The sequence below is a fragment of the Carassius gibelio genome, chromosome B5, assembly GCF_023724105.1.
Source record: "Carassius gibelio isolate Cgi1373 ecotype wild population from Czech Republic chromosome B5, carGib1.2-hapl.c, whole genome shotgun sequence".
Taxonomy (NCBI): domain Eukaryota; kingdom Metazoa; phylum Chordata; class Actinopteri; order Cypriniformes; family Cyprinidae; genus Carassius; species Carassius gibelio.
In genome coordinates this window covers 20537555-20564078 of record NC_068400.1, presented here as the reverse complement: position 1 = coordinate 20564078, position 26524 = coordinate 20537555, and the positions used below count along the sequence as shown (strand labels likewise).

Below are 26524 nucleotides of genomic sequence, written 5' to 3'. Positions count from 1 at the left end.
TTTTGAACGGTAGTGTTTGGTTATATCATACGATATTTCAATGAGTGAGACCATATTCCTGTACCATGGCATTTTTATGTTTACTACCTAGAATAAACTACAGTTGCAATCCAAATTATTCACTCCCCCTTGAGTTGCAAACCATTCTTTTGCCTTGAAAAACATTTGATAAAAACAATTACACCAAGGCATCAGTAAACAAATTGGCTCTAAATATGTACAAATTTATGCAAAACCCAAAAGTTAGCTCCAATAATTGTTGTCTCTTTGTGCTGACATGTTTCAACTGCTTTCTTCAAATCTCAACAAATATTTGGTAACACTTTAGTATAGTGACCAATTTTCATTATTAACTAGTCGCTTATTAGAACACCATTTATTAACTTATTGGCTGTCAGTACTTATAAAGCACATATTCTGCATGACCATATTCTACATCCCTAATCTTACCCAATACCTAAACTTAACTACCTTACTATTAATGAGCAGGAAATTAGGAGTTTATTGAGGAATACAGATGTAGTTAATGGTCTGTTGCTAGTAAGAATTGGACCTTAAAATAAAGTGTGGCCAATGTTTTTAATGAGATTTGAATCTGAAAACAGAACAGGCCACTCAAAATAATTTTATGACTGAATCCTGAACCAAGCTTAGATGTATACATTGGGGTGGTTGGCCTGCTGGAAAGACCAATGATCATCAGCTTCAGTCTATGCAACAAAGACAATACAAGCTTTGCCAAAATGGCCTGATACTTCAAAGAATCCATAATGTCCTTTATACAGTCAAGATTTCCACTTCCTGGAACAGCAAAGACTGACAAGAAAACAAAACTGGTCAAACATTGTCAAAAAATTATCTATAACTCTAAATCTCTTTTGACTTGACCATATTTGCTACACAATTTTACCACATGCATGGGCTGAATTTTTGCATTTGTAACAGCTTAAACAAGTTACGATTTGTTGTAGAGTCTCCGAAAGGCTTAACTGTGTTTTAACACAATTTTGTACTTAACCTTTGAAACTCAAAATATTTTACATTTATATATTGACAGTGCCACTTGCGATTTGCTACTTAACTGTTGTCGATGCTATATATATAAAAAAAAAGCTTACATTTGCAAATGGTTATAGACTCTGGGGGGTTGAATACTTTTGATTGCATTAGTATACTTTACCCAAAAACACACTGAAACCATAATGCTTTTTTGTTGCACACCTCTTTATAGTTGTAATTTTCTACTAACTTCTTGCATTGGACACAAAATGTGATATTTAGCAGAACATCCAAGCTGCTCTTTTTCCATACATTCAAAGTAAAAGGTGACTACCGGTAGTCCTGATCCCCATTTATCAGCTTGAACATTCTGTTAAACATATTCCTTGGTGTTTCACGGAGGAAAGGATGGTTTAGGATAACAAGAGAGTAAATAAATGATGACAGAATTTTATCCACCATTTTAAATGTATAGGCAGAGTTTAACAAGTTTGTGTGTTGTTCTGCTCAGGCTGGCTGAAGACATTCGATGACTACTATAAAGACCAAACGCAACACATTCTCAACAACATGGTGGTGAAATTACATGAAGACAGTCGGCGAAAAATGATCTGGTCTGAGATCTCGTATTTTGCCAAATGGTGGGACAACATTGATGAGCAGAAACGAGATGCTGTCAGGAGGTGAGGCTTTTCTCTGTTGTTGATATCCATATATCCTCATGTGTCTGTGTAATTTATGGATTCATTAATTGCAACGTTCACACACAGGTGTGGTGTAAACAAGACTGGGAGATGTTGAGGAGTGGAGGAGGACTCCATTGTGCTTTTGGTCCCATTTTAATTAAGCTCAAAGTTTTTACTTTATTGCCTAGCTCTCAGGTGACGGTTTATGCACAAAAATAAAACGAAAACAAAATTAACTCGAGATATTGTTATGATACAAATATACAATTTGTGTGATGACACGAAATATCAGTGTTACTCGTTCCAAGATGTCATTAGTATTTATTAACATATGATTACAAGGTCAGCCCTGCCACAAGAGAGGATGGGCTATAAATGCATGTCAAATATACAGAATTGGTTTGTGTTCACTGTTGAGCTAGCCTTGGGAAAAGACACAAATGCCATGTGGAAATGTAATAAACATTTCTGCTCTGGGTTTGAATTCCAATTAGAGCATCTTTCAAAACGGCCTGAGGTGAAGGCTGAAGCCAAATGAAAAATCCAACACCAATATTTATTCACTATTGATTTGATGCAAAGAAAGTGTTCGAAGCAAACAAGCTCTATTCTTTTTGAACATTTACAACCCCCCCCCCCCCCCCCCCCCCCAACCTGTTTATTTCCAAGATGGCCTTGGCAGACTCCAAATCAAGATTTTTGGCAGTCCAGAGCAGGTTTTATTTCATTTTATATCAGCCAAATCAAGGTCTAGCATAATGATTCAATTTCTTTTACTGCCACATACATTGAGGTGTATCTTCAGAATAAATCAAGATGTCTGAGCTCTGGAGTCTGCTTGGTGCGTTATGGAAAATGGGAACTGCAGATAAGTCCATAAATTATATATATATATGCCAGCCATATATGCCATTTTACTTGGAACCTCAATTTCATGCCTTCTCAACATTTAACATGATCTAGGAAGCATTTAGTTTCAAATTTCGCTTTCTAAAAGGGGTAAACTTATATTTCATGGTCTAAATTGCTGCTGTAGTGTAAAACGAACCAAGGATGTCTTGAATGATGGAGAAAAGTTCACAGTAGGGTCAAAGTCAACATAAAATTATTTTCGTAATCCATTTTACTTGGTTTGTAAAGCTATAATATATATCATTTTTTCAAATAACATTCATTGATAAATCATGCACAAAAAAACCCAAGTACAGAGAAAGTGAATAAGGTGGTTTTTGATTTCATATTGACTTTAATGAAATGTCTAATCACTGCTGCCCATTGGCTCATTTTCGTAGCCAATGATTGATTCCAGAATAACAGAATATTTTTTTTTTTAAAGTAATTTCGAAATTTTCTGTAAGTTACATGCTGAGCTAGTGCTCTTGGTTTTGCTACCACCGCTCTTATTACTGGCCTCCAGAGGGCCACGCTATACGATTCGCAGCTGAAATATTCAACATTACAGAGAAAAGCTGCTGACTGGCAATCAGGCCTGGAGAACTCCACTTCTAATAAGGGATGCCATTACCCAAGGTATCTACTGTCTGTTCAAGAAAATAATTAGTTTGCAGTGGCAAAACTCAATAAACCTTATGATCCAAAAAAAAAAAAAAAAAATAGCTACTGTGTGTAAAGCTGCATATGTGGAGAAAGTGCTTTGTAGTAAAAACCCTGAAGAAAAGCTGTCGATGATGTTACTGTGGTGAAACATCAGCAGCTCCTCTGTCCTCTTCAAAGCTTTGCTCATCTTAGTTTAAAGACATAGAAATTGATTTTTATATGCTTTATATATTTTATACATTCCTGGTTTTACTGTAAGTAAAAAAAACGTAAAAAAAAAAAAAAACCCATAATGTTTCATAAAACAATATTAATGTTGCAGATGTGAACAGACAAACCAGTCTGACTCATCCACTCGTAAATAACTGGTTCTCATCTGGTTTTTATTTAGGACCCATTTTTACATTGGACAACAAGTGATGACCCAAAAATTGCCTTAAATTCAAACTTTAAAATAATGTATGTGTTTATAATATGTTGTGTTTTCTCCTACAATTGAAAAGTTTATAAGCATTTTTATCTGAAGCAAAAACAGAATGAACTTAAACAAGTCTTAATTTATCTTTGTGAAACTATACTACATAAAACATCTGCATGAAACAAAACACTGGTTATGGATGCAACGGATGACCACCAGAGATGGTGCTATTTTAGTGGATAATCAAAAATATATTGAATATTGCTAAAGGACAATAGTAAACACTCAATTTTCAGTTTAAGGCAACATGTCTGAAGAAAGGCAAGCAACTTTCTTTGACCACAGCTGTCCAGCCAAATGACTACCTCTAACTCTCAATTTTTTTCTTAGGCCGAGAAGCATCAGCAGTTGCTGAGGTGCGGTGCTTTTGAGCAAAATACTAGCATTCTGGTTGTGGTCCATTCCCGCTAAACACAATGGTCTCCTTTGACATACGAAGCAAATGACAATATGGTCACGGTTCCATAAATGCTTCCTGTAGATGCTGAACACCATAGACAGAGCATGTGTAAGGCCAGGGAAGACTAAGCCTTCCCCTGGCAATGGGGACTTACTAAATTGAACAAAAATGCCCCTGCACAAACAAATTAAATCTATTACGTCTGTTGCCAAAAAAGTGAAAATGAACAGACAGTGTCGATTGTGGCATCAAATCATATCTACTTCTGTTGCACCGTATTTCATTTTAGGCATTTTAAAAGTTTTGCACATTTAATCAACCACACACCGTTCTGTTGAGCTTGCAATGGCTAATCAGAGGCTTTCAGAGTTATCGCTGAAACTCATCAGTTTTGAGTGAGCGCGTGTTCTCTGACTGAATTCCACGAATTCTCTTATCATAAACAACAAAGCACAGATGCGCGTAAATGAAGTAAGAGATTAATTTCACGGTGTATACAGCTTCACTGATTATAATGATTGTTGTTTTTGTTTTTTTACTCGCGATAGTCCAAAGTTAGTGATAATGTTACTTTCTATATTTAAATTTATTCACTCTCTGAATAATGTGGAAAGGAAACATTTAGCCTAGTTATCAAGTTAGATTTTTTTTATTCAATTGTAATCAAGTTAAATACAAATTCAGTCCCATTAAACATATTTTATAAACCTACATGATACCTACAGTATTGTTCAAAATAATAGCAGTACAATGTGACTAACCAGAATAATCAAGGTTTTTCGTATATTTTTTTATTGCTACGTGGCAAACAAGTTACCAGTAGGTTCAGTAGATTCTCAGAAAACAAATGAGACCCAGCATTCATGATATGCACGCTCTTAAGGCTGTGCAATTGGGCAATTCGTTGAATTAGTTGAAAGGGGTGTGTTCAAAAAAATAGCAGTGTGGCATTCTATCACTGAGGTCATCAATTTTGTGAAGAAACAGGTGTGAATCAGGTGGCCCCTATTTAAGGATGAAGCCAACACTTGTTGAACATGCATTTGAAAGCTGAGGAAAATGGGTCGTTCAAGACATTGTTCAGAAGAACAGCGTACTTTGATTAAAAAGTTGATTAGAGAGGGGAAAACCTATAAAGAGGTGCAAAAAATGATAGGCTGTTCAGCTAAAATGATCTCCAATGCCTTAAAATGGAGAGCAAAACCAGAGAGACGTGGAAGAAAACGGAAGACAACCATCAAAATGGATAGAAGAATAACCAGAATGGCAAAGGCTCAGCCAATGATCACCTCCAGGATGATCAAAGACAGTCTGGAGTTACCTGTAAGTACTGTGACAGTTAGAAGACGTCTGTGTGAAGCTAATCTATTTTCAAGAATCCCCTGCAAAGTCCCTCTGTTAAAAAAAAGGCATGTGCAGAAGAGGTTACAATTTGCCAAAGAACACATCAACTGGCCTAAAGAGAAATGGAGGAACATTTTGTGGACTGATGAGAGTAAAATTGTTCTTTTTGGGTCCAAGGGCCACAGGCAGTTTGTGAGACGACCCCCAAACTCTGAATTCAAGCCACAGTACACAGTGAAGACAGTGAAGCATGGAGGTGCAAGCATCATGATATGGGCATGTTTCTCCTACTATGGTGTTGGGCCTATTTATCGCATACCAGGGATCATGGATCAGTTTGCATATGTTAAAATACTTGAAGAGGTCATGTTGCCCTATGCTGAAGAGGACATGCCCTTGAAATGGTTGTTTCAACAAGACAATGACCCAAAACACACTAGTAAACGGGCAAAGTCTTGGTTCCAAACCAACAAAATTAATGTTATGGAGTGGCCAGCCCAATCTCCAGACCTTAATCCAACTGAGAACTTGTGGGGTGATATCAAAAATGCTGTTTCTGAAGCAAAACCAAGAAATGTGAATGAATTGTGGAATGTTGTTAAAGAATCATGGAGTGGAATAACAGCTGAGAGGTGCCACAAGTTGGTTGACTCCATGCCACACAGATGTCAAGCAGTTTTAAAAAACTGTGGTCATACAACTAAATATTAGTTTAGTGATTCACAGGATTGCTAAATCCCAGAAAAAAAAAATGTTTGTAAAAAATAGTTTTGAGTTTGTACAGTCAAAGGTAGACACTGCTATTTTTTTGAACACACCCCTTTCAACTAATTGCCCAATTGCACAGCCTTAAGAGCGTGCATATCATGAATGCTGGGTCTCATTTGTTTTCTGACAATCTACTGAACCTACTGGTAACTTGTTTGCCACGTGGCAATAAAAAATATACTAAAAACCTTGATTATTCTGGTTAGTCACATTGTACTGCTATTATTTTGAACAATACTGTATGTCTCGTTCTTGCCTAAAAAGATGGGTTTATGATGTTTAATACATTTGGCTGCTATTAGCCTCACCCTGGAGTTGGTTCACCCTCCACCTGTGCTGAACACCCAGGCATGATGGGCAGAGATCATGCCCATCGTCAGGAATGAGCTCATTAAGGCAGAGCTTGCAATGGAGTTGGAATGCAGTAGGAATGGAGTGATAAATGCTCCATCGTGTGCTGAAAAAATCTTGCTCTGTGCTTTCGCTAACGCAGTTTTGGAGGTTAACTCAAAAAGTCAAGGCCATTTAAATTCAAATTGACTGAAAGTGAAACACCAGTAGCAGACTATTATTAACAGTGCATATTTTGTAAAACCACAAATAAATAAATAAATATACCAGCACCTGTCAGCGTGTCACCCTCATGCAAACAAGAATATCAAATATCACACATACAGTAGTAGTTCTTTACAGGTTTTTGCATTCCCTATGTTGCTTTTTCATTGTTTTTCCTATGCAAACCTACTTGACGGATGTGTTTGACCAGGTGTGACGTCAGGTGATTGGTGTATTGTCATCATGTCTAATTGTAATGTTTGCTAATATTTTTATTTAAAACCATGATTGCTTGATTAAAAAATCATGGCAAAACATTATATTCGTAATGATTCGATAAAATCAGAAAAATCACCCCGCCATACCACAAACTAAAAAGCAGTGGGTGCGAATTCTAAAGTCATGGCCACAATACCTACATTACTTCTGGCCAATCAAGTCCTACCTTACTTTATTTTCTTGTGAAATATAAAAAAGAATTCTAATAACAAAAAAAATTCCATCACAGAAGTACGAGTTGTGAATGCAGTTTCATGTTAACTTTAGGTTGGTTGAAGATCTCTTTTTTCTCTCTCTCTCTTTCTCTAACACAGGCTGATAGAGAGCGGTCAGCTGGAAGTGGCTACAGGAGGCTGGGTGATGCCTGACGAAGCCAACACTCACTACTTTGCATTGATAGATCAGTTAGTTGAAGGTCACCAGTGGTTGGAGAGAAATTTGGGTATGTAAATCCATTGCATCTCGCCTGATTTTTTTCCCCTTTATCATTCATTCAATTACAACAAAGTGGTCAATATCTCCACTTCAAATCTAAAAATCACAGAAACAGCAAAAATGCATCAAGTATGCTTCATAATTGCGCACTATATATATAATATACCGGTATATAGAAAAAACAGTGGTGTGGAAAAATAGATGAATGCAACTTTATTTCCAGGCGGACTGATACAGATGTTATATAAAGCCAGTCAATTAGATTAAAACTTGCTAGATCGAGAAAGAACTTTCCAGCTGGAAGGTACTGTGGGTGGTCCTATGTTAAACTGGGTAATAATATCTGGTTTGAGACCCATTTAAATTCTGAATCAGCCTCAGCTCAAGATGTGGGTTGTGAAACCCCGAATGTTAAACCTCTTAACTGCAATACTGTAAGGAATTTTAGCTCTTCTGCATATTTATGCTTCCTATATTGACTCCAAGACCTCTGAGAGATTTTTTTTCAGTGTTCATTATTAGTGTATTAAAACGTGGAGCATAAGCCTGGCTCTCATTACTACACATCCACTCTACCATCTGCTCTCCTGATATCTCAGCTGTCTGTGGACCGCTTCTGAAATCTAGATTGATTGGAGAGACTGATACTACAGTGAGTCTTTGGCTTTCAAACCACACTTGTTTTGCTGATGATGCCATTGCACCCAGTATTACAGCTGTGTTCAGGTTTGCTGATGCTCGTGTGCTCATGAATAGAGACACGGGTGTCTTCAGAGAACATGTGACCTTCACGATTACCTGCGTCCCCGGTGGTTCACTCTATTCCTTGAGTTCCTTCTGAGAATCGCCTCCCTTTACATACAGAGCTTTTGTAATTGCTCTTCTGAATACATTTCCAGTTTTTCTTTATCCACTCTAAAAATAGGACCTTGCTGTTTGTTAAAATGTGACAAGGGATGGGTGCTATAGGTAAAGAATTCTACACATACATTGCCGCTCAGAAGATTGGGGTCAGTGGGAGTTTTTGTTTGTTTGAATGATGTCTCTTATACATTTACATTTAGTCATTTGGCAGACACATTTATTCAAAGCGACTTACAAATGAGGACAATTGAGGACAATGGAAGCAATCAAAATCAACAAAAGAGCAATGATATACAAGTGCTTTAACAAGTCAAAGGTAGCTTAACGCAGTACACATAGCTTTATCTAATAAAAAGAAAACAGACAGAATAGAAAAAAATAGAATACTAATATTTATACTGACCAAGAATAGATTTATCTGATAAAAAAATTATACATGTGATAATTTTGTGAAATAATATTACAGTTTACAATACGCTACCGGTCAAAAATGCCAAAAGTTTTAAGTAATTCTGTTTTTTTTTTTTTTTTTTTTTTTTTTGAGAGAAGTCTTGAATGCTTACCAAGGCTTCATTTATTTGATGAAAATTACAGTGAAAACAGAAATATTATTACAATTTAAAAGCTTTTTTTTTTTTGTACAGGATGTTTTGATAAATAGATAATAAAGTTCAAAACAACAATTAATTTTAAATAGAAATCTTTTGTAACATTATTAATGTCTTCACCGTCACTGTTTGATCATAATTTGCTGATATAAAAGTATTAATTGCTTTAAAAAAAATAAGAAAAAGAAAAAACGGTAACACTTTAAAAATAGGTAACACTTGATAACAATGAACTACAACATTTTTCTCAATAAATTCTTAATTTGCTGCTTATTAATAGTTAGTAAGGTAGTTGTTAGGTTTAGGTATTGGGTAGGATTAGGGAAGTAGAAAAAGGTCAAGTAGAATAAGGCATTAATATGTTTTAATTAGCACTAATACATGACTAATAATGTAGTGATATGCATGCTAATACGCAAATAATAGGTGTTACCTGTTCTAAAGTGATACTGAAAAATCTTACGGACCCTAAACATTTGAATGGTAGTGTGTGTGTGTGTGTGTGTGTGTGTGTAAAGTTCTGACGGCTTTTAGTCAATAATTTAAAATACAATCAAGTTAAACAGTTAGAATCTTAATCAGTTAAATAATCATTGCATGTTTTACATTGTTTTTAGTGAATGAACACAAGGAAGAATGAAAATAATTTTTTATTTATATTCATCAGTGTAATGCAAATAATAGTCATCTGTATTAATACATGTAATTTATATTTGTATATACTAAAGCTTCTGTGAACATTTTTGAGTTATGTTATGTTTTAACTACATGTAATGATGGAAAGCACTTATAGTACTACACAGTTATAGTATGGTTAGTACATAATACTGTACTTCTCATTCCTGCCCTTTGTGTTAGGAGTGAAACCCAAGACTGGCTGGGCTGTGGATCCATTCGGTCACTCTCCTACCCAGACTTACCTACTGAGACAAGCCGGTCTATCTAACATGCTGATCCAGAGAGTCCACTACTCGGTGAAGAAACACTTTGCCTCTCAGAAGACCCTGGAGTTCTTCTGGAGACAGAACTGGGGTGAGCAGCTGATCTTGATGTAGGAAACTGACGATAAGGTTATAGAAGACGACTAAGCTTTTATGCAGTGCTTTAATACTTATGATGATATTCTGTGGAGCTAGTAAATATGATGCATGTGAACATAGGCCACTTACAATAAAATACCTGACATTTCAGTCTGACTCAAGTGGCAAAATCAGTGTTGGGGGAAAAGCAAAATGAAAGTCACCACCATGTCACTCCAACCCCATTCGGCTATTTTCTTCCATAGAACACGAATGGAGATGTTTTGCAGAATCATTTTGCAATCAATCATTTTTGGGTCAACTGTCCCTTTAAATCTCAAAACTGACTGTGTTCAGAGTGACCTCACACGTTTGATTGGAAATCTCTGTTGTAATCATATGAGCTGCTCAGTGGTGCCATTCACACGTCCCATCTTTTATTTAGCGATTACATTGATTAAAACCTGGGTAGGTGGGGGTGCTCGCTACATTTAGCCTCATGATTTAGAAATAGAGGTCGAAGTGAGATAAGTCCAGTTTTCCGTGAAGCATCTGCAGCTGCTGGCCCTGGAGCAGTTGGTAACAGACCTGACAAAGCCTGTGGCTAGGAAAAGCTCGTCTCCCGTTCCAGATACATCTCCATCACTGGAGGTCATTCAGACCCCCACCCGGAAAGATAATCGCACAAACTGAGATTTTGACAGGAGCTGCAATGATCCGCCTCAATCAAATGCGCTTGAAGCTAACTTGTGGGTCTGCGATGGGTTGATATTGCTTTTCCAGCATGTTTTTTATGCTTCAGAACTTTCTGCTTGGGGATTAAACCCAGCGTTTAGATTGCACAGGAAGCTTGGTTCAATTAATGATAATAATAGTGCGGTGACCGTGCATAACACACCCTAGACTCTTTCCTCAGCATTTCATCATTAATGGCTGGATAATTATCGTTTGGTAACATCCTGCATGTAGCTACACGTCAATAGTGTTCAGCTCAACACCTCATGCCAAATGTTGTACAAAAAAAGGACAAACGAAGTTCAAACCATTTTTCAAGCAAAATAAATGCACAGAAAATGTATGAATAGATTTTAAATAATAAAACAATACGTAGTGTTCAGATTGATGCATTTGGACACTTTTTGGTTATGAAGCATTATCAATGCGTTCCAAACAGCATCTATTTATAATAAATTCATTAATAGAAGTTCAAATGCAAAAAGAGAAGAATTAATTAATAAACCAGAACTTAAATATTCTTTGCAATGTTGCGAAACCATTCAGTGCAGAGTCAGACAACACTTCACAAATCTGTAAATGGCATTTCTTCTGTGGTTTCATAAAAATAATATAAATTATTCTGATTTTTTTTAAACCTAAAAATAACCAGTTCCAAATAAAAAGGATTTAAAGGTTAAAACTGTTGTAAAAGTTGTTTTTGGTCTTATTAAAATGTAAATGTGTTTGCTTTGTTACTCTAATGAAGGAGATGAAAGAAACAAAGGTGTATTACAGATGCTATACTGCTGAACTACCAAGGTTTCTTTTATTTTTTTGAATTCAGCTAATAGGCTATACGTTAAATATTAAAATGATTATTGAAATAAATATTTAAAACATGAAGTATTTGAAAAGCAGTTTAAAGCATTTATTTTAGTTAGTTTTGCATTATGAAAGTGTTTATTAATGAGGCAAATTGTGTAAATATTTAATGTTAAGTATAACCTAATTAGCATCAGCCTTTGTGCATTTAGAAAGGCACAAAGCCCTACAACCTTTAACTGTCCAAATCTCTTACTATCTAGGGCAAAGTTTCTCAATCCGTGAGTGCCTATATTTATTTGTGATGAACTGCACCTGTGGTTACTCGGATATTTCACATCTGTGAATTTGAGAACTGGCCTCACTGAAAGTCTGTGTTTTTTGGAGCTGCTATATCTTGCTTCATTTGTATTTATTCTCTAATGATTTGAATGAAACATAAGAGCCGAGGGAAATTAGTAAAATGTTACAAGGGCTGAATTGGAGCCAGGTGTTCTCAGAAGGGCAAACAAAAGAGAAGTCAGAGGAAATGTCATCCCACATAGCACATCCCATCTATTGTTTTCCGTTGTCTGCCTGTTCAGTGTCATGCATCTGTTTGGGATAAGCTGTTTTTTCCCAGACCTAGTGTTAAAAAACCCTGGAAAAATGGACTCCGAACTTAGATCTGGGACTGTAGCTGGTGCTGAACAAATATGATTACAGTTCATTTGGCTGCCACAGCGTGCACTCTATGCCAGGCTGAATTAGCTTTCTACTCAATGTAATTCCATATATCACAATTTAACAGACAGCCAGACTACTCTGTGCTTCACATCTGGTCCCTTGTTTAAAGGAAAATCTTGCATTATTTATTCGCACAGCTTTTATGAAGGTCACTCTGGAGCACATGCTGTGCTGAATGGGTAATTGAATATTTTTACTGCAAATAAATTATGATTTGATTTTGACATAAGTGGATCATTTCATGATTTAAAGCCCTGAAACCGAATGGACTCGTAGTTGCTCGCCAAAATCGCACTCTGAATTGTGTGCAAGCGAAACGTTTGCAGCGTTTAAAATAGGAGTCGATCCATCTTTAAGCCATTGGTTGTATCAGGGAAAGTGGGTGTTGTGTACTTATTGTCAAAAAAGGCCCAAAAACGAAAAGGCTTGGTGACATCACTTGCACAATAGCAACGCTAACTATAAAACAGAAATAAATTAGTCTTTAGGTGCAGAATTGAAATTGTAAATTTTACGTTGACCGACTGAGAGCTGCTTGATTTCGGCATAATCTGTGCCTCATCTATCACTGCACTGTTAACAGTAGACCGTGTACCTTTTTTTCTTTGTGATATTTAGGTGAAAGTTCACCAGTGTGGCCACACAAGACTAGTAACTTTGCATTTGTTTTTGATTTCAACAGATCAGGACTCAAGTTCAGATATTTTGTGTCACATGATGCCATTTTACAGCTACGATGTTCCTCATACATGTGGTCCTGACCCAAAAATCTGCTGCCAGTTTGACTTTAAAAGGCTGCCGGGAGGAAGAATCGGCTGTCCATGGAGAGTTCCTCCTCAGGCTATCACAGATAACAATGTACAGGAAAGGTACAGCCATACACACCAGGCACAGACATTAGAAATAACAATGATTGTTTCTAGCCATGTCTGTTTCAATAAGTTACGGTTTATAATCCCTTTTTTGTGTCATTGTTTGTGGATTAGTGTTCCCTCGATTCTGATTAGTTTTAGATTTCTTTCCACTTAGTTTATTCTCTCCATATGTAGAGCTCAGACGCTATTGGACCAGTACAGGAAGAAATCCAAACTTTTTCGGACCAATGTGCTGCTGGCGCCACTTGGAGATGATTTCCGTTACACTGAAGCTGTTGAATGGGACCAACAGTTTGGAAACTACCAGAAACTCTTTGACTACATGAATTCTCACCCTGAGCTTCATGTCCAGGTTTGGTATCCTTAGACAGACTTCAGTGTTTTGTTCGATTGGCCACACTTTGAAGTCTTGGTGTACTTGTTTATTTCTTCTTGTGTATCTATTTTGTTTCTCTTTGCAGGCCCAATTTGGAACTATTTCAGATTATTTCGGGGCCTTGCGTAAAAGCACTGGCATGGATCCTGTTGGCATGAATGTCGGCCAGTTGGCTTTGCCTGTGGTAAGTGGAGACTTTTTCACTTATGCGGATCGAGACGATCACTACTGGAGCGGATACTTCACCTCACGGCCGTTCTACAAACGCCTGGACAGAGTGCTGGAATCACACCTCAGGTAAGCCTCGAACAAATCCAAATGCACTTTGTGAATCTTTACAGTGACATTGGAAGTAAAAATTGGCTTCAGGGAATACATAAAACCGAGTTATTAAATTTTAATGTGTGCTACTGAAAAGTTTGATTCTCATTGCTGAAACAGTCTGTGGAAGAGAAGATCAGTGACAAGTTTAACCACATTGGAAAATGATCTGCAAAAGTTTATTGGAAGCAAAGAGAATTTATTTTGTTGGTCTCTATAGCACCAAAAATGTCATTCATTGCACCAACGAAAAAATTTGAAATGCACTGCATTAATCTGCATAAATGCACTGTAAAAACTTTTTTGGTATGGGTCTCGATGTCCAAAAGTTGAAACAATAAAAAATGCCATTTCCATATTCCTGGACTTGATTTGCATTTGAGACCATGAGTTCAAAATTAACATCAAGTTAATTATGAACCAGAATGCCATGCTAATATGTGCAATACAATTTGCAATTCATATTGTACAAACTAATGACATTTTCTGGAAATTCAGCTTTTTCATAAATCGATTCACTTTTTTTCTCTAAATATTTTTTATTTTATTTGTTTTTATAAGTACACTAACATACATATGACCTAACACACATATACTAGCAGTAATGAAAATAGCATTTTTCACATTTTCAAGTTTCAGAAATAGACTAGTCTAAGCAGTTTACGCAGCTGGCCCCTGAACTGAGTCTGTCTATAGGAAATGGAGCTCTGTGATAACAGATGTTACCAGTGCGGTGCTGCTAACTAACACACAAAGCTGAAGGTCACATATCTGTGTTGTCACGATAAGTCTGAAGCCCCGTGACAAGGTCAAAGCAAATTAAAGCAGTTGGTTTTGAGCCACCAACTCAACGGCTTTACTATTTATTCAGTATTTGACCATGGCCATTGACTGTGCCACCTTCTCATCTGTGGGTGCTTTATAAACATTACTCATTGACTTATTCTAACATGATATTGGCCCTGGAAAGATACCAATATATCTTATTAAGAAATAAGGAATAGTATTGCTAATTTGTGGAATGTGAAAGAAATAACTCCTTGTTATTTCTTTTTTATTTAATCTTTTCTTCGCAGCTCTTGTTAATTGGCTTGGTTCTAGATAATGAGATGTTACACACACATATATATATATATACACAAATACCAGTAGAGCAGTGTTGTCATTGTTAACTAAAACTAGTTTTTAATGTATTATGTATTCTATGCATCCTGAATGTATTTGTAAGTGTATGTGTTTGTGTATGTCAGTGGCTGTCCTGCATTTCACTGTTTATGACAAAACGTGATAACTGCTGAGAACTCTAAGACTGTATTTGCATTTTTATGGGTGTCTAAATGTAGGCTGGAGATGGTTTTCATCAGTATGCAGTTGTTAAACTATTCCCGTTCTACACGATGGCTTCTTCACTCAGTAAATAGGACTTTGTTCAGCTCTGGTCAATTTCTCTCTCTCTCTCTCTCTCTCTCACACACACACAGTAGATTGATTAGAGATATTCAGTCCAAGGTCATTTCATGTTTAATTAATTATTAAAGGCAGTCTTTGGCTGTTCTTGCAGGAGCAGAAAGCAGACGTATGTTTGATGTGAAATATGTAGGTCACATGTTCTGTGTTTTTATCTTTTAACTACGGTCTGTGAACCATACAGTAGAAATGTTGAAATGTTTGATCTGCTGAAACCATTTAGTCTTGCTTTATCAACTCACTTCAAAGATCTATTTGGATAACAACAAAAAAAAGGATTTAAACCGTGTATGATTGTGTCGCTCTAGTTTACTGATGTACTCGGGTTAGAGGCCATCATTTTCTGCAGAGAGGAGAGGTCAGTCTCAAGAAAACATGTCCCTGTCACATTTCATCGCAACATAAAAAAAAAGAAGAAAAAAAAAAGACTGAAATTATATTTTTCATAAAGAAAATTAAAACGTTACCTGCATTTTACTGGAAATCAATCATTCTGATTAGATTCTCTTTACTGTAATACAATTATTTTATTTAAATCAGGATAAAGAAAACTAGTAAAACAACTAATAACATCATGTATGAATTCTGTACATTTAGATGCATTTATTATAATATTTTAATATTTTACATATTTTCACATGCAAAAATTGGCTTAATTTCCTTAAAGTATGTGTTCTTAACATTTTTGACAGCCATTGTTCAACAAAATGATCAAAGCCCCACTCCAATGTAGGCTAAACATTTTCCTGTATTTCTGCTGTAATTATGACAAAGCTGCTTCTTTCAGACTTTTAAAGAAATCGAGAGAATTCATATTTGAAAAAAGGAACCATCATTCATTTTGTGATTCCAGATGCTTCAAGAACAGTTTAGAACAGTTATCGGTATTAGTTATTGATTTAGTAATTATTGAGAGTTGATGTATATGTATCATTTTAATTTAGATTAGAGTTACATTCATTTTAATAAACTACCCCTGTTTTTTCATTAAAATTATTTTTAAGTGTTCTTGCGCACCAATTGGAAATTTGCTGAGGCCCTGGGCCCCTGGTTGAGAACCACTGCCAAGAAAAAAAAAAATCTCTTTGTCTTTTTTTTTTTTTTTTAAGATGTGAAATATGACTCATGTTGAACTGGTTTTGTGAGGTTCACACAGCTATAGATTTTCATCTCCTGTAGAAAATTTGAGAAGGTCTTTATTTGGAGAGACGACACCTTTACTGTTACTAAAATGTGGAGAGGTTCTGGTACTATTTTTGTTCTCACTCGGACACTCCCAACACAACAGTGACCATACCAGACTATTATCTTTCTTTTACATGGAATGTGAACATTAGCCGGATTCAGGAGGTATTTTGAGGCCAGATGGTTTCTTGTAACGCTGTGGATTTATTCTGTGTGGATTTGAGGGGACTTTTGATCTGGCGCAGGAGGGAGTTTCATATGTCTCTTCATGTTTGTCTTCAGGGCAGCTGAGGTCCTCTACTCTCTGACCTTGGCCAACATTCAGAAGTACGGCCAGCCTAATAATTACCCTGCAGTCGATAATTACAAGTTAATGACAGAAGCCAGACGCAATCTAGGTCTCTTCCAACATCATGATGCCATCACGGGCACGGGCAAAGACTGGGTGGTTGTGGACTATGGAACCAGGTAGTGCATCTTTCTTAAAAATATATTAAAGTGTATGTGTGTTGCATTTCGCCCCAAAGTGTCAGTCGGTTAGAACTTACAAACTGCTCGTCAAGCAGTCATTACCATCTGATTAATAGCCATTGCACAATGACAAAATAATGAATGCATTCATATATCCACAAAACAAAAGACTGCCAATATGTTTAAAATAAAACATAGAAAATTTTCTAGGGCTAATTAACCTAAATGATTATTAAAAAAAAAATTGGTAAAGAAACTATCAGACCAAACAAAAAAAAATCCTATTATAAAATATACAGAAAATAAATATCAGACAAAAAAATAAAAAAAAAATCCATTATACAGAAAGTGTGTTTTTTTTTTTTAAAAATGTATTCTTGTGATCGCAAATCTGAGTGCAGTCTTTATACTCAATTTTCAGTGTCATAAGAATCTTTAGAAATCATTCTAATATTCTAATTCGGTCAAAAAATTTTTTTTATCAATGCTGAAAACAGTTATGCTGCTCATTATTTTTTGCAGGGTTCTTTGATGAATGCAAATTCGAGAGAACAGAATTATTTGAAATATTTAAAATGTAAAAACTTCTTACTCTCACCTTTGAATGATGTAGGGGTGTAACAGTACCCAAATATGATGGTTCGGTATGTACCTCGGTTTGGACATTTGTGACGTTGATGGTTACAATAAATAACAGAACCCAAACCTAAATTTTAAAATTTACTGTTTAATTTTATATCTAATAATCAACACTATCAAAATCAACACTGCACTAATCAAAAATAGAATGCAAACACGTGAATTTTACATAATGAAGTTTTTAAATTAATGTCTAAATTATAACATTTCTATTTGTTGTTGAAATATTTACACAGTGGCTGTCATAACAGATTTATTTAAACATACAATAGTCAAGTCACCTTTAAAACACATTGCGTCAAAGCAACTGAACAACATTCATTAGGAAAACAGTGTGTCAATTCAATAATAAATTAAGACATCACTAAGAGGTAAAGTAAAATATGATAAGAATATATAATCAAAATTTTTGTAAAATGCTCTTCTATAGACTCTAGTGAACTAACGAGATATGTACATTGATGACTAAATGCTGCGTGACATTTTGTTTACAAACAGTTTCATTGACATCTGATTGAGGGATTACCTGAGGAGATGTTTGTTCATGTTTATTTCCCATTAAATCTAGTAGTAAAGACGAAGGGAAGATCGCGCTCACTTGCGAACTTTAAATTTTTATTATCTGATATTATCAGGTAAAAGAGACATGGTAAAAATCTTTGTTAAAATGATCTGTTATTTCTAAGGTTGTTTCACTCCATTCTGAATGTGAAGCGAGTGATTGTGAGCTCAGCTCACTGGTTGGTGCTCAAGGACAAACAAACATACTACCATGATCCTTCAAATCCCGTCCTTCAGATGGTGAGCGTTAATATTGTACATCCATAACATCCATAAACACTCTGAAATTTGGTAATTACTATGTGAACATTACATTTTTGCTGGTTCTGTATTATAGGATGATGTCCAGCCATCCCAGGATGCGTTACCTCGCAAAATAATTTTTGAAATTCACGAAAAACCAAAGTAAATCAACAATTTCTTCAATTTTTTAAAATATATAAAAAATAAAAAAAAACAATATATATATATATATACTTGATGAAGTGGATGCCAAAAGGCAGCAGAATCTGTGTGGCATATAATGCTTAATAAATACGCTTAGTTTTTTTTGCTGTTCCCAGGTTGTTGGTGGTCTTCAACCCCACAGAGCAGGCCAGGATGTCCATGGTCACAGTATATGTGACGACTCCTAAAGTGCGCGTGCTGAATGCTCTGGGTCATGTGGTCCGTGCTCAAGTCAGCGCGGTGTGGAATGATGTCAGTCACGCTGCTGCCGACGTCTTCCAGGTGAGATCTGCTACATCAGTGCATCAAATCACAGCGTTATGAGTGTATCGTTGACGGAAAAGAGCAATGTGAGGATTGTAGATTCTTCAGACTAGTCCATATTTGAGCTCTGAGGTCATCTAAATGCTCTTCAAGCCCGTTCATGGTGTTTATTCCACGACAGTTGTCGTTTGTGGCTCAAGCTGCTCCTCTGGGACTGAGCGTGTACCAGCTGATAGAAGGAATGGAGCCAAGGACAGAAGCTGCCAAGTACATGTTTCTTCAGGATGGCACGCAGATCTCAAACATTGAACTGGAGCATTTCCGACAGTTCTACCAACAAGATGCGGCTCCTGTGCACATTGAAAATCCTCACCTGAAGCTCTCCGTCTCTACAGCTACAGGCCTTTTAGAGGTTAGATCGAAGACTGCAGCTCTTTGGCTTTGTTGTAAGTTCATACATGTAGGAATGACTCTCAAATGTTCTGAAAACATCTCTTGTTTACAGAAAATGAAGTTGAAGGAGGATGATTCGGAGCACCTGCTCAAGGTGGAGTTTGTTTGGTACGGCACCACCAGCAATAAAGACAAGAGCGGCGCCTACCTGTTCCTGCCTGACAAAGAAGCAACAGTAAAAACTATTCTGATAATCTATTCATTTTATTTGTAGACATTGTAGATCGAGTAAAAAGAAACCGGCAATCAAGAGAAAGTGGACTGGGTTTAGATCATGATTAGACCTAGATTCAAACCCAGGTTTCCCATGAGCACCGCAGCTTGAGCACTTCTCCTACGATGCTGGTGCCGTTGTGAATAGTGCAGCAGGAAATACCGTCATTCACTTGGTAAAATAAATGATGACTGGATTTAAAATGTTCAGTTACTATTCCTTTAATAATATTAACTTATAATAATTATTAGTAGTGGTAGTAGTAACATTATATAGTTATTATATAAGTATTATAATTGTAATTAATATTTTATACTATTTGCATCGCAACTTTCCTACCTTTTCCTTAATAACAATAATAGCATTAACATAATAATTTGTATTGTTATTTTACTGTTCTACTCTGCTTTTTACTTTTGCTGCTGCTGAAATTTGTGGCAAACAAATGATCACTGTGAGAATCTGCTGGAACGTTGTATTTTTTGTAAGATTTTACTTAAACTTATAACATCCCAGTGTGTCATCCCGCTGATTAGAGATCTAGACGTAACGGCAGTTTAGTCACTGCTCACAGCTTTATCTGCTATCCACCCAAACACCGGGAAACTTCATCAGGACGTTAGGCAGTTTTGTCATGCAGTGTCTTTGGTAGCTTTTATGAGTTTGATTTGATTCACACTGATTTTCTTTCTCTGTCACACAGATTTACTCTCCCTCTCATGCGCCGGTGGTTCGAGTCACTAAAGGGCCGCTGTTTTCTGAAGTCACCACTACCTTCACGCACATCACACACACTCTCCGACTCTACAACATCCAGGGTAAGAGAGAACCGCAAAACTCATCGCCTGCACGCTTGCAGTCATCACTATTTACAGTATCTAAACCCAGTATTTACACAGGGATTTGCAAAATTACATTTTTAAGTTCGAATAGTTGTCTGAAGGAAGTGCTGTATAATTAGCAATGTAACCTCAGAAAACCTCCAGTTGACTGACCCCTGGAATAAAACCCCCAGAACTTCCACATCCTTGAAATGCTTCTAGATGACGTCCATGAGTGATCTTTCTTAAGAGAGTCTTTTATTCACATCACTATAGCAGCTTGTTTAATATATTGGACGCTGTACAGAGCATTTTCCTAGCGCAGATATTGCAATATAAATCTTTTGAATTGTAAAGGTACGCTTTTGAATGTTCCTCAAGCTATAATGGATCATTTGAACTGTGTGATCGTCAGTGCTAAAAAAGGCAGTGCATTAAGCTACTGAGTTACAAATTTAATCGGGATCAGACAAGGAAGTTTGATAGCAGACAAAACACAGTCCAACAAAAGTTTAATGGTGTGCTGAAAGTGGGATCATTTTGTGAAAGAATGAAATGCATTCAGAAAGAGTTCCTGGCTTTCTTCCCAAGAGCACCAGGGGGTTGGATGGTTGGGTGAGATAATGTACATGAGTGTTTTTGAAAGAGCAGAGCAGTCACATGAGCCATCGCCCCCTAGCCTTAGGGACCTTTCTCCCAGTGACGCTTGTTTCTCTTCAAAAAAAGAAAAAAGTATGAGGCAAAACCTCTGGTGGGTTATTCCCTTGAGATGAAATTGGAATTTAGTATGCAAAGCTTAATGAGAAGTACCTTCGTCTCACACACAAAATGGTTGTCTCTGTGATAATGAAAAGACATTTTACAAGGAGGTGACAACACAACAAAAGGAGAACAAAAGATATTTTACAGTGAGATGACAACACAACAAAAGGAGACATTTTGAAGCATGTACTGTTTGCTCTTTTCCATGTAATTAAAACGAATGCCAACTGAAGCTTTCAAACTCCAAAAAAGATCAGAACAGTATCAAAAATGTTGTGCATTCATGTAATATATGTTCATTTTATTACATTATTTAATCCATATTCACTGATTATTGTTCAGATGGATTTTTGAAACCAAATCAACTGATTTATCGAATAGATCCATAACAGTTGTGTGGACTACTATCATGATACTCAAATGTTGCTCTTTGTGACTTTGTTATATAAATTACTTTTTTATAATTCAAAAGTTTGCGGTTGGTTAAGTTTTTTTGGGGGGGGTTTGTTTTGAAGTCACCCCTAGCGAAACATAAATATACTACAATACATTTATTTCACGATAAGTATACTACAAATACATTAACATATTCATGTACTTAATACAAATATCCTGCAGTTGTTCGTTAGTATACTAAACTGCAAAGTCTGCTCAATTTAAACAACTGATTTTGTACTTACTGCAATTGAATTGTGCAGAAGTAGCGCTGAAGTCCAACTAAAGATATAGTGAAGTATATTTGATTGTGCTAAAGTGGAACTATTGCAAGTATACTTCAGGAACACTTTAAATATCTTGCATTAAAAGACTGATATTATTCAAGATCATACAATCTTCATCAGTAGTGACATTAAAACACATTTTAGGTATAATATTAAGAAATGTGCATTATGCAAAAGTAGTACTCCAAACCCGGTTTAATTATCATTTTAATATCAGTACGTCTTGAGTGATATGCCAGTAATTATGGTTTTCATTTTATGTGTGTGTTGGCTGGGGATTGCTATGCTGTCGCTCAAGTCAAAAGCGCCCAAGTCTCTATCATTTTTTAGTTTCTTGAGATGTCTCAGGTCCTTAAGTGTAAATCTAGAACTTTTCCACCCAAATCAGCAAAGTAATATCAAGCCACACAGTTTGAGATATCATTTATGACTGTAGGACAAACAAAATGTAATATGTATGCTTAGGTGTTCAGTAACTTTTGAGCAGTAGTAGTACTAAAAGTGTCAGGTTACCATCTCACTGTGAGCTAATGAGGGCACGCTCATGTTGAATAGTTTCCAAGCTATCGTATGCCATAAAAACATAACCTTGTTATAGGTTAACCTGGTTAACCTCCAACTTTCTTTTAATTAAAGGAAATGGAACATATTTGTTTTATTCCCAAAGGCTCAATTAGTCCAATTCAAAATGTACGTTTAGTATGAAACTTATTTTCATCGTACTCAGAAAATCTAATTGCTCAAATTCAGCTGAAGCCAGGAACAGGCAAACAAGTTATTAAAGTTAAAAAAAGAAAGCAGTCATTTGCTGTTGGCTAATGTACAATTTGCTGTATTTTGGCAGTTTGTCTGCGATTATGCGCCAAACAGTAAATGAGATGTTGTTGCGCGCATTATCAGCCTAATGATACTTATCGGTCTAAAAGGAAGTGGTCCTTAGTGGTTCTTGCTAAATTACTCAAAAGTATTCAGTACACAAACACCCACTTCACAGAATTCCTAAAAAACCGTGTTCCACAGAAACAATAACAGGATACCGGTTTAAAACAACATGAGAATGATATTTTTGTGAACTGTTCCTTTAAATATTCAGATACAGTTGATGCTTTGACAGAAATTGTAGTATGAATGTGGAGGAAAATGATATCCAGTCTTTTTTTATTTTGACCCATCTTACTTTCCTTCTTTCTCATAGGTGTAGAGGGTCAGTCTGTTGAGATCTATAACACTGTAGATATAAGAGGCGAAACCAACCGTGAAATTGCAATGAGGATAACCTCAGATCTGAACAGCAAAGATCGATTCTTTACTGACCTCAATGGATACCAGGTAGGACATCAGTATATTCTTTTTATTCTCTCTTTGACCCACACATACACAATAAAGTTTACACTGTTTATATGCAGGTGTTTGTTGTAAAGGCAAGGCACTGTTTGGTGCTGGATTTGGCAAAATAGTATTGGTTAGGTTGAAAGGAAAGGGATTTGTACATTTTATCCATTTGATAGCCTGTGAACACGATCTGAGTTCTGAACATAGGTGCAAAATATTATAATGAAAATATGGCCGGATGTGCAATGTTGACTTTTGTGATTGGCCATAATACCTGCAGACTGCAGCCAATAGAAATGCTTCTCTATCGGTGCACGTTCTGGTCACGGAACAGACTGCTTCAGGTAAATTATCTAGGATGAATCGTGATTTAAAAAAAAAAAATATTAACAGATGCCATCACAGAAAATGTTATATGGATAAAGCTGTATTAATTTAATTAATTAACACTGGAGTATTTGTTCAGTGCCGAGTTATCCTCTCATTATAAAAAAGTGTAGACACAATGCAAATAAGACTAATTGTGCGGTGTTAAGTTTGCAGTCTTTGATTATAACAAGTTTGTGAGACCGTCATGAACTGAGATGAGTGACAGCTTTTTAATAATTATAAATAGTGTTTGCAAATGTGATACTGGTTTAATAAAACAGTTCAATAAACAAGCAGTTTATATTAAGTGACTTATATTTTAGGAACTCTGTTTTTGCTGTATTTCATTAATGGAAATAGTTCCAAACAAAGTCACAGCTGAGCCACTGGACATCTCCAAGCAAATTAATTATTGAACAAATCTAGTGAGTCGATGATTCAATGATCCATTCGTTAAGTCACTTGCTGCTTTCCTGAGTGAATCAGCCCAAATGTGTCTCATTCTAATTCAGTTTATTCGCTTCATTATAGTTTTTAAAAAGGTTTTTAAATATCAATTCATGAATTTGACATAAAATGTAACATTTCATAACGAGGTTAGAAAAAAATGCTATCACAAAAGTGCCCCTGTGAATCACCTTAAAGGGTTAGTTCATCCAAAATGAAGATTCTGTCATTAATTACTCACCCTCATGCCATTCCAAGCCCGCAAGACCTTCGCTCATCTTCGGATCACAATTTAAGATATTTTTGATGAATTCCGAGAGGTCTTTAACCCTCCCATAGACCGCAAGGATACTACCACGATCAAGGTCCAGAAACATAGCAAGGAGATCATTAAAATAATCCATATGAAATCAATGGTTCAACAGTCATTTTACGAAGCTACAAGAATACTTTTTGTGCACAAAGAAAACAAAAACATAGTATTTATGCAAAAATTGGTCTCCTCTGCATCACCCTGGCACTATTCTGGAGAGTATCTATTAAACGTAAACAGTGTATGGTGTCAGCAGTACTACTCGGAAACGTTGTTTACATTCAGTTCAGAGCATAAACTACATTAATAACATATCCGCGTTGCACGGCTAACACAAAACAGCACACGTCGTTTAAGTTCAGCGGATTCTTTCAAAATGGTGCCAAGGAGGAGACAGATTGTTGAATAAATTTGTTGTTTTTGTTTTCTTTGTGCACAAAAAGTATTCTCGTAGCTTGGTAAAATTAAGAACCACTGATGTTATTTTAGCGATGTCTTTAATTACCTTTCTGGGTTTCTGAATTCTCGGAATTCATCAAAAATATCTTTCTTTGTGTTCCAAAGATGAATGAAGGTCTTACAGGTTTGGAACAACTTGAGGATGAGTATTCATTTTTGGGTGATCTATCTCTTTAAGGAGTCAAACACCACCTCATAATGGGAAGGATCATTTTTGTCATTGATCAGAAGTCTCATTCTCCCTTGTTTATTTAACATAAGGGGTCATTAACGATGCTTACATTATTACATGTGCAGATTCCTACACAGTGTATCTTTAATTTGGCCAGAATTCTACAGGTGACTGTTGAATGAACGTGCTTATACCCCGCAAAATTACCCAAGCCAGGAATCTCCAAGCTAGGAGTGTGAATTTTGACCATTTCCACCACTGCTGATCACACACCTAAAGTGTGATGGAAACTAATTTTCATTAGTCTCTTAATAAAGATGAAAATGAAACGTGTTGCCGGAGTTGAAATTAAAGATATGATCTGAAGATATAGACGGCTAGATGGACTAATTCTGTTTACTGAAAAGTAACACTAATCAACAAAGGAGTCTTCAGAGGTTAGTTAATTTATCTGAAGTGATTGTTCTTACAGTCTTATTTGATTTTGGTTGATAGTGTCAAAATGCTTAGCCGTTTTTGGATGGCATAATGAAAGTGTCAGTTTGTTTTTCACCTCTTTTGACAAATAAGTAATCAAAAAAAGAGTTAAGAGTGTGCTGTAGGGCTGACCGAAACAAACAAGTGTCAGTTTGAATCACCCTGTCGTGTTTTTTTTTTTGACATGTTGGAGTATTGGCATGGCATTTAATTAGCTGATGACGTCTCTCTAGACTTGGCCAGGATTAAGTGCTTTTCTTCATTCCAAACTAATTAACTGACTTCTCAAAACAAATGCCTCATGAATAAAAACAGTGGAATATCCAGTGATGCACACACACACATCGAAGCTCATCAATTTGCAGTGTTTTTTCCTTCAGATAGGTGCCTCCACATGCACACACTCAGTATTTGTGGGGCTCTGAACAGGGGGAGTTTGGAGTTTTTCTACCCTGCAGTGCTAAAATGCCTTTGGCTGTTTTCGCAGGTGCAGCCCAGGAAAACCATGGCTAAGCTCCCCCTGCAGGCAAACTTCTACCCCATGACCAGCATGGTCTACCTGCAGGACTCCAGCACCAGACTCTCTCTGCTCACTGCACAGTCACTCGGAGCGGCCAGCCTTAAGAGCGGTCAGTGCTTTTTTTTTTTTTTTAAGAATTTAAAGTTATTAATAAGAAACATCCCAGATTCTGCATTCAGTTGAATTAATAATGCATTATTAAATATTCCGTATTCAGCATTATTTGGATACTGGTCAAATAAACACATTTGTACCATTGACCATTTTCACCAACCATCCAACCGTTTAACAGATGTCCACATTTGACGGTTACACTACCATACACGTTTGGGCTTTGATTCTTTTTTTATTTTTTATTAAAGGGATACTCCGCCCTAAAATTAACATTTAGTCATTAATCACTTACCCTCATGTCATATTCCAAAACCTTAAAAGCTCAGTTGGTCTTTGGAACACAATTTAAGATATTTTGGGTGAAAACCTGGAGGCTTGAGACTGTCCCATAGACTGCTGCATCCTTGCGGCACGGAGGACACAGAAGAGCATACGCAGCACGCTGATATGGAGAGACACAGAGGAGACCGTTGACAAAGGAATTAT

The 26524-nt window shown here is 36.3% G+C and overlaps 1 protein-coding gene across 1 annotated transcript in view; it reads left to right on the top strand.

The window, feature by feature from the left end:
• Positions 1–26524, top strand: part of LOC127958588 (alpha-mannosidase 2) — a 51577-nt gene that overhangs the window by 11279 nt on the left and 13774 nt on the right. The window contains exons 4-18 of the mRNA XM_052557479.1: positions 1511–1682; positions 7381–7508; positions 9832–10005; positions 12940–13126; positions 13307–13484; positions 13594–13805; positions 16764–16949; positions 18278–18392; positions 18490–18557; positions 18716–18881; positions 19045–19275; positions 19369–19491; positions 20234–20348; positions 23031–23164; positions 25892–26033. Coding sequence (XP_052413439.1) covers positions 1511–1682; positions 7381–7508; positions 9832–10005; positions 12940–13126; positions 13307–13484; positions 13594–13805; positions 16764–16949; positions 18278–18392; positions 18490–18557; positions 18716–18881; positions 19045–19275; positions 19369–19491; positions 20234–20348; positions 23031–23164; positions 25892–26033 — 2331 coding nt within the window. The remainder of the gene's footprint in view (positions 1–1510; positions 1683–7380; positions 7509–9831; positions 10006–12939; positions 13127–13306; positions 13485–13593; positions 13806–16763; positions 16950–18277; positions 18393–18489; positions 18558–18715; positions 18882–19044; positions 19276–19368; positions 19492–20233; positions 20349–23030; positions 23165–25891; positions 26034–26524) is intronic.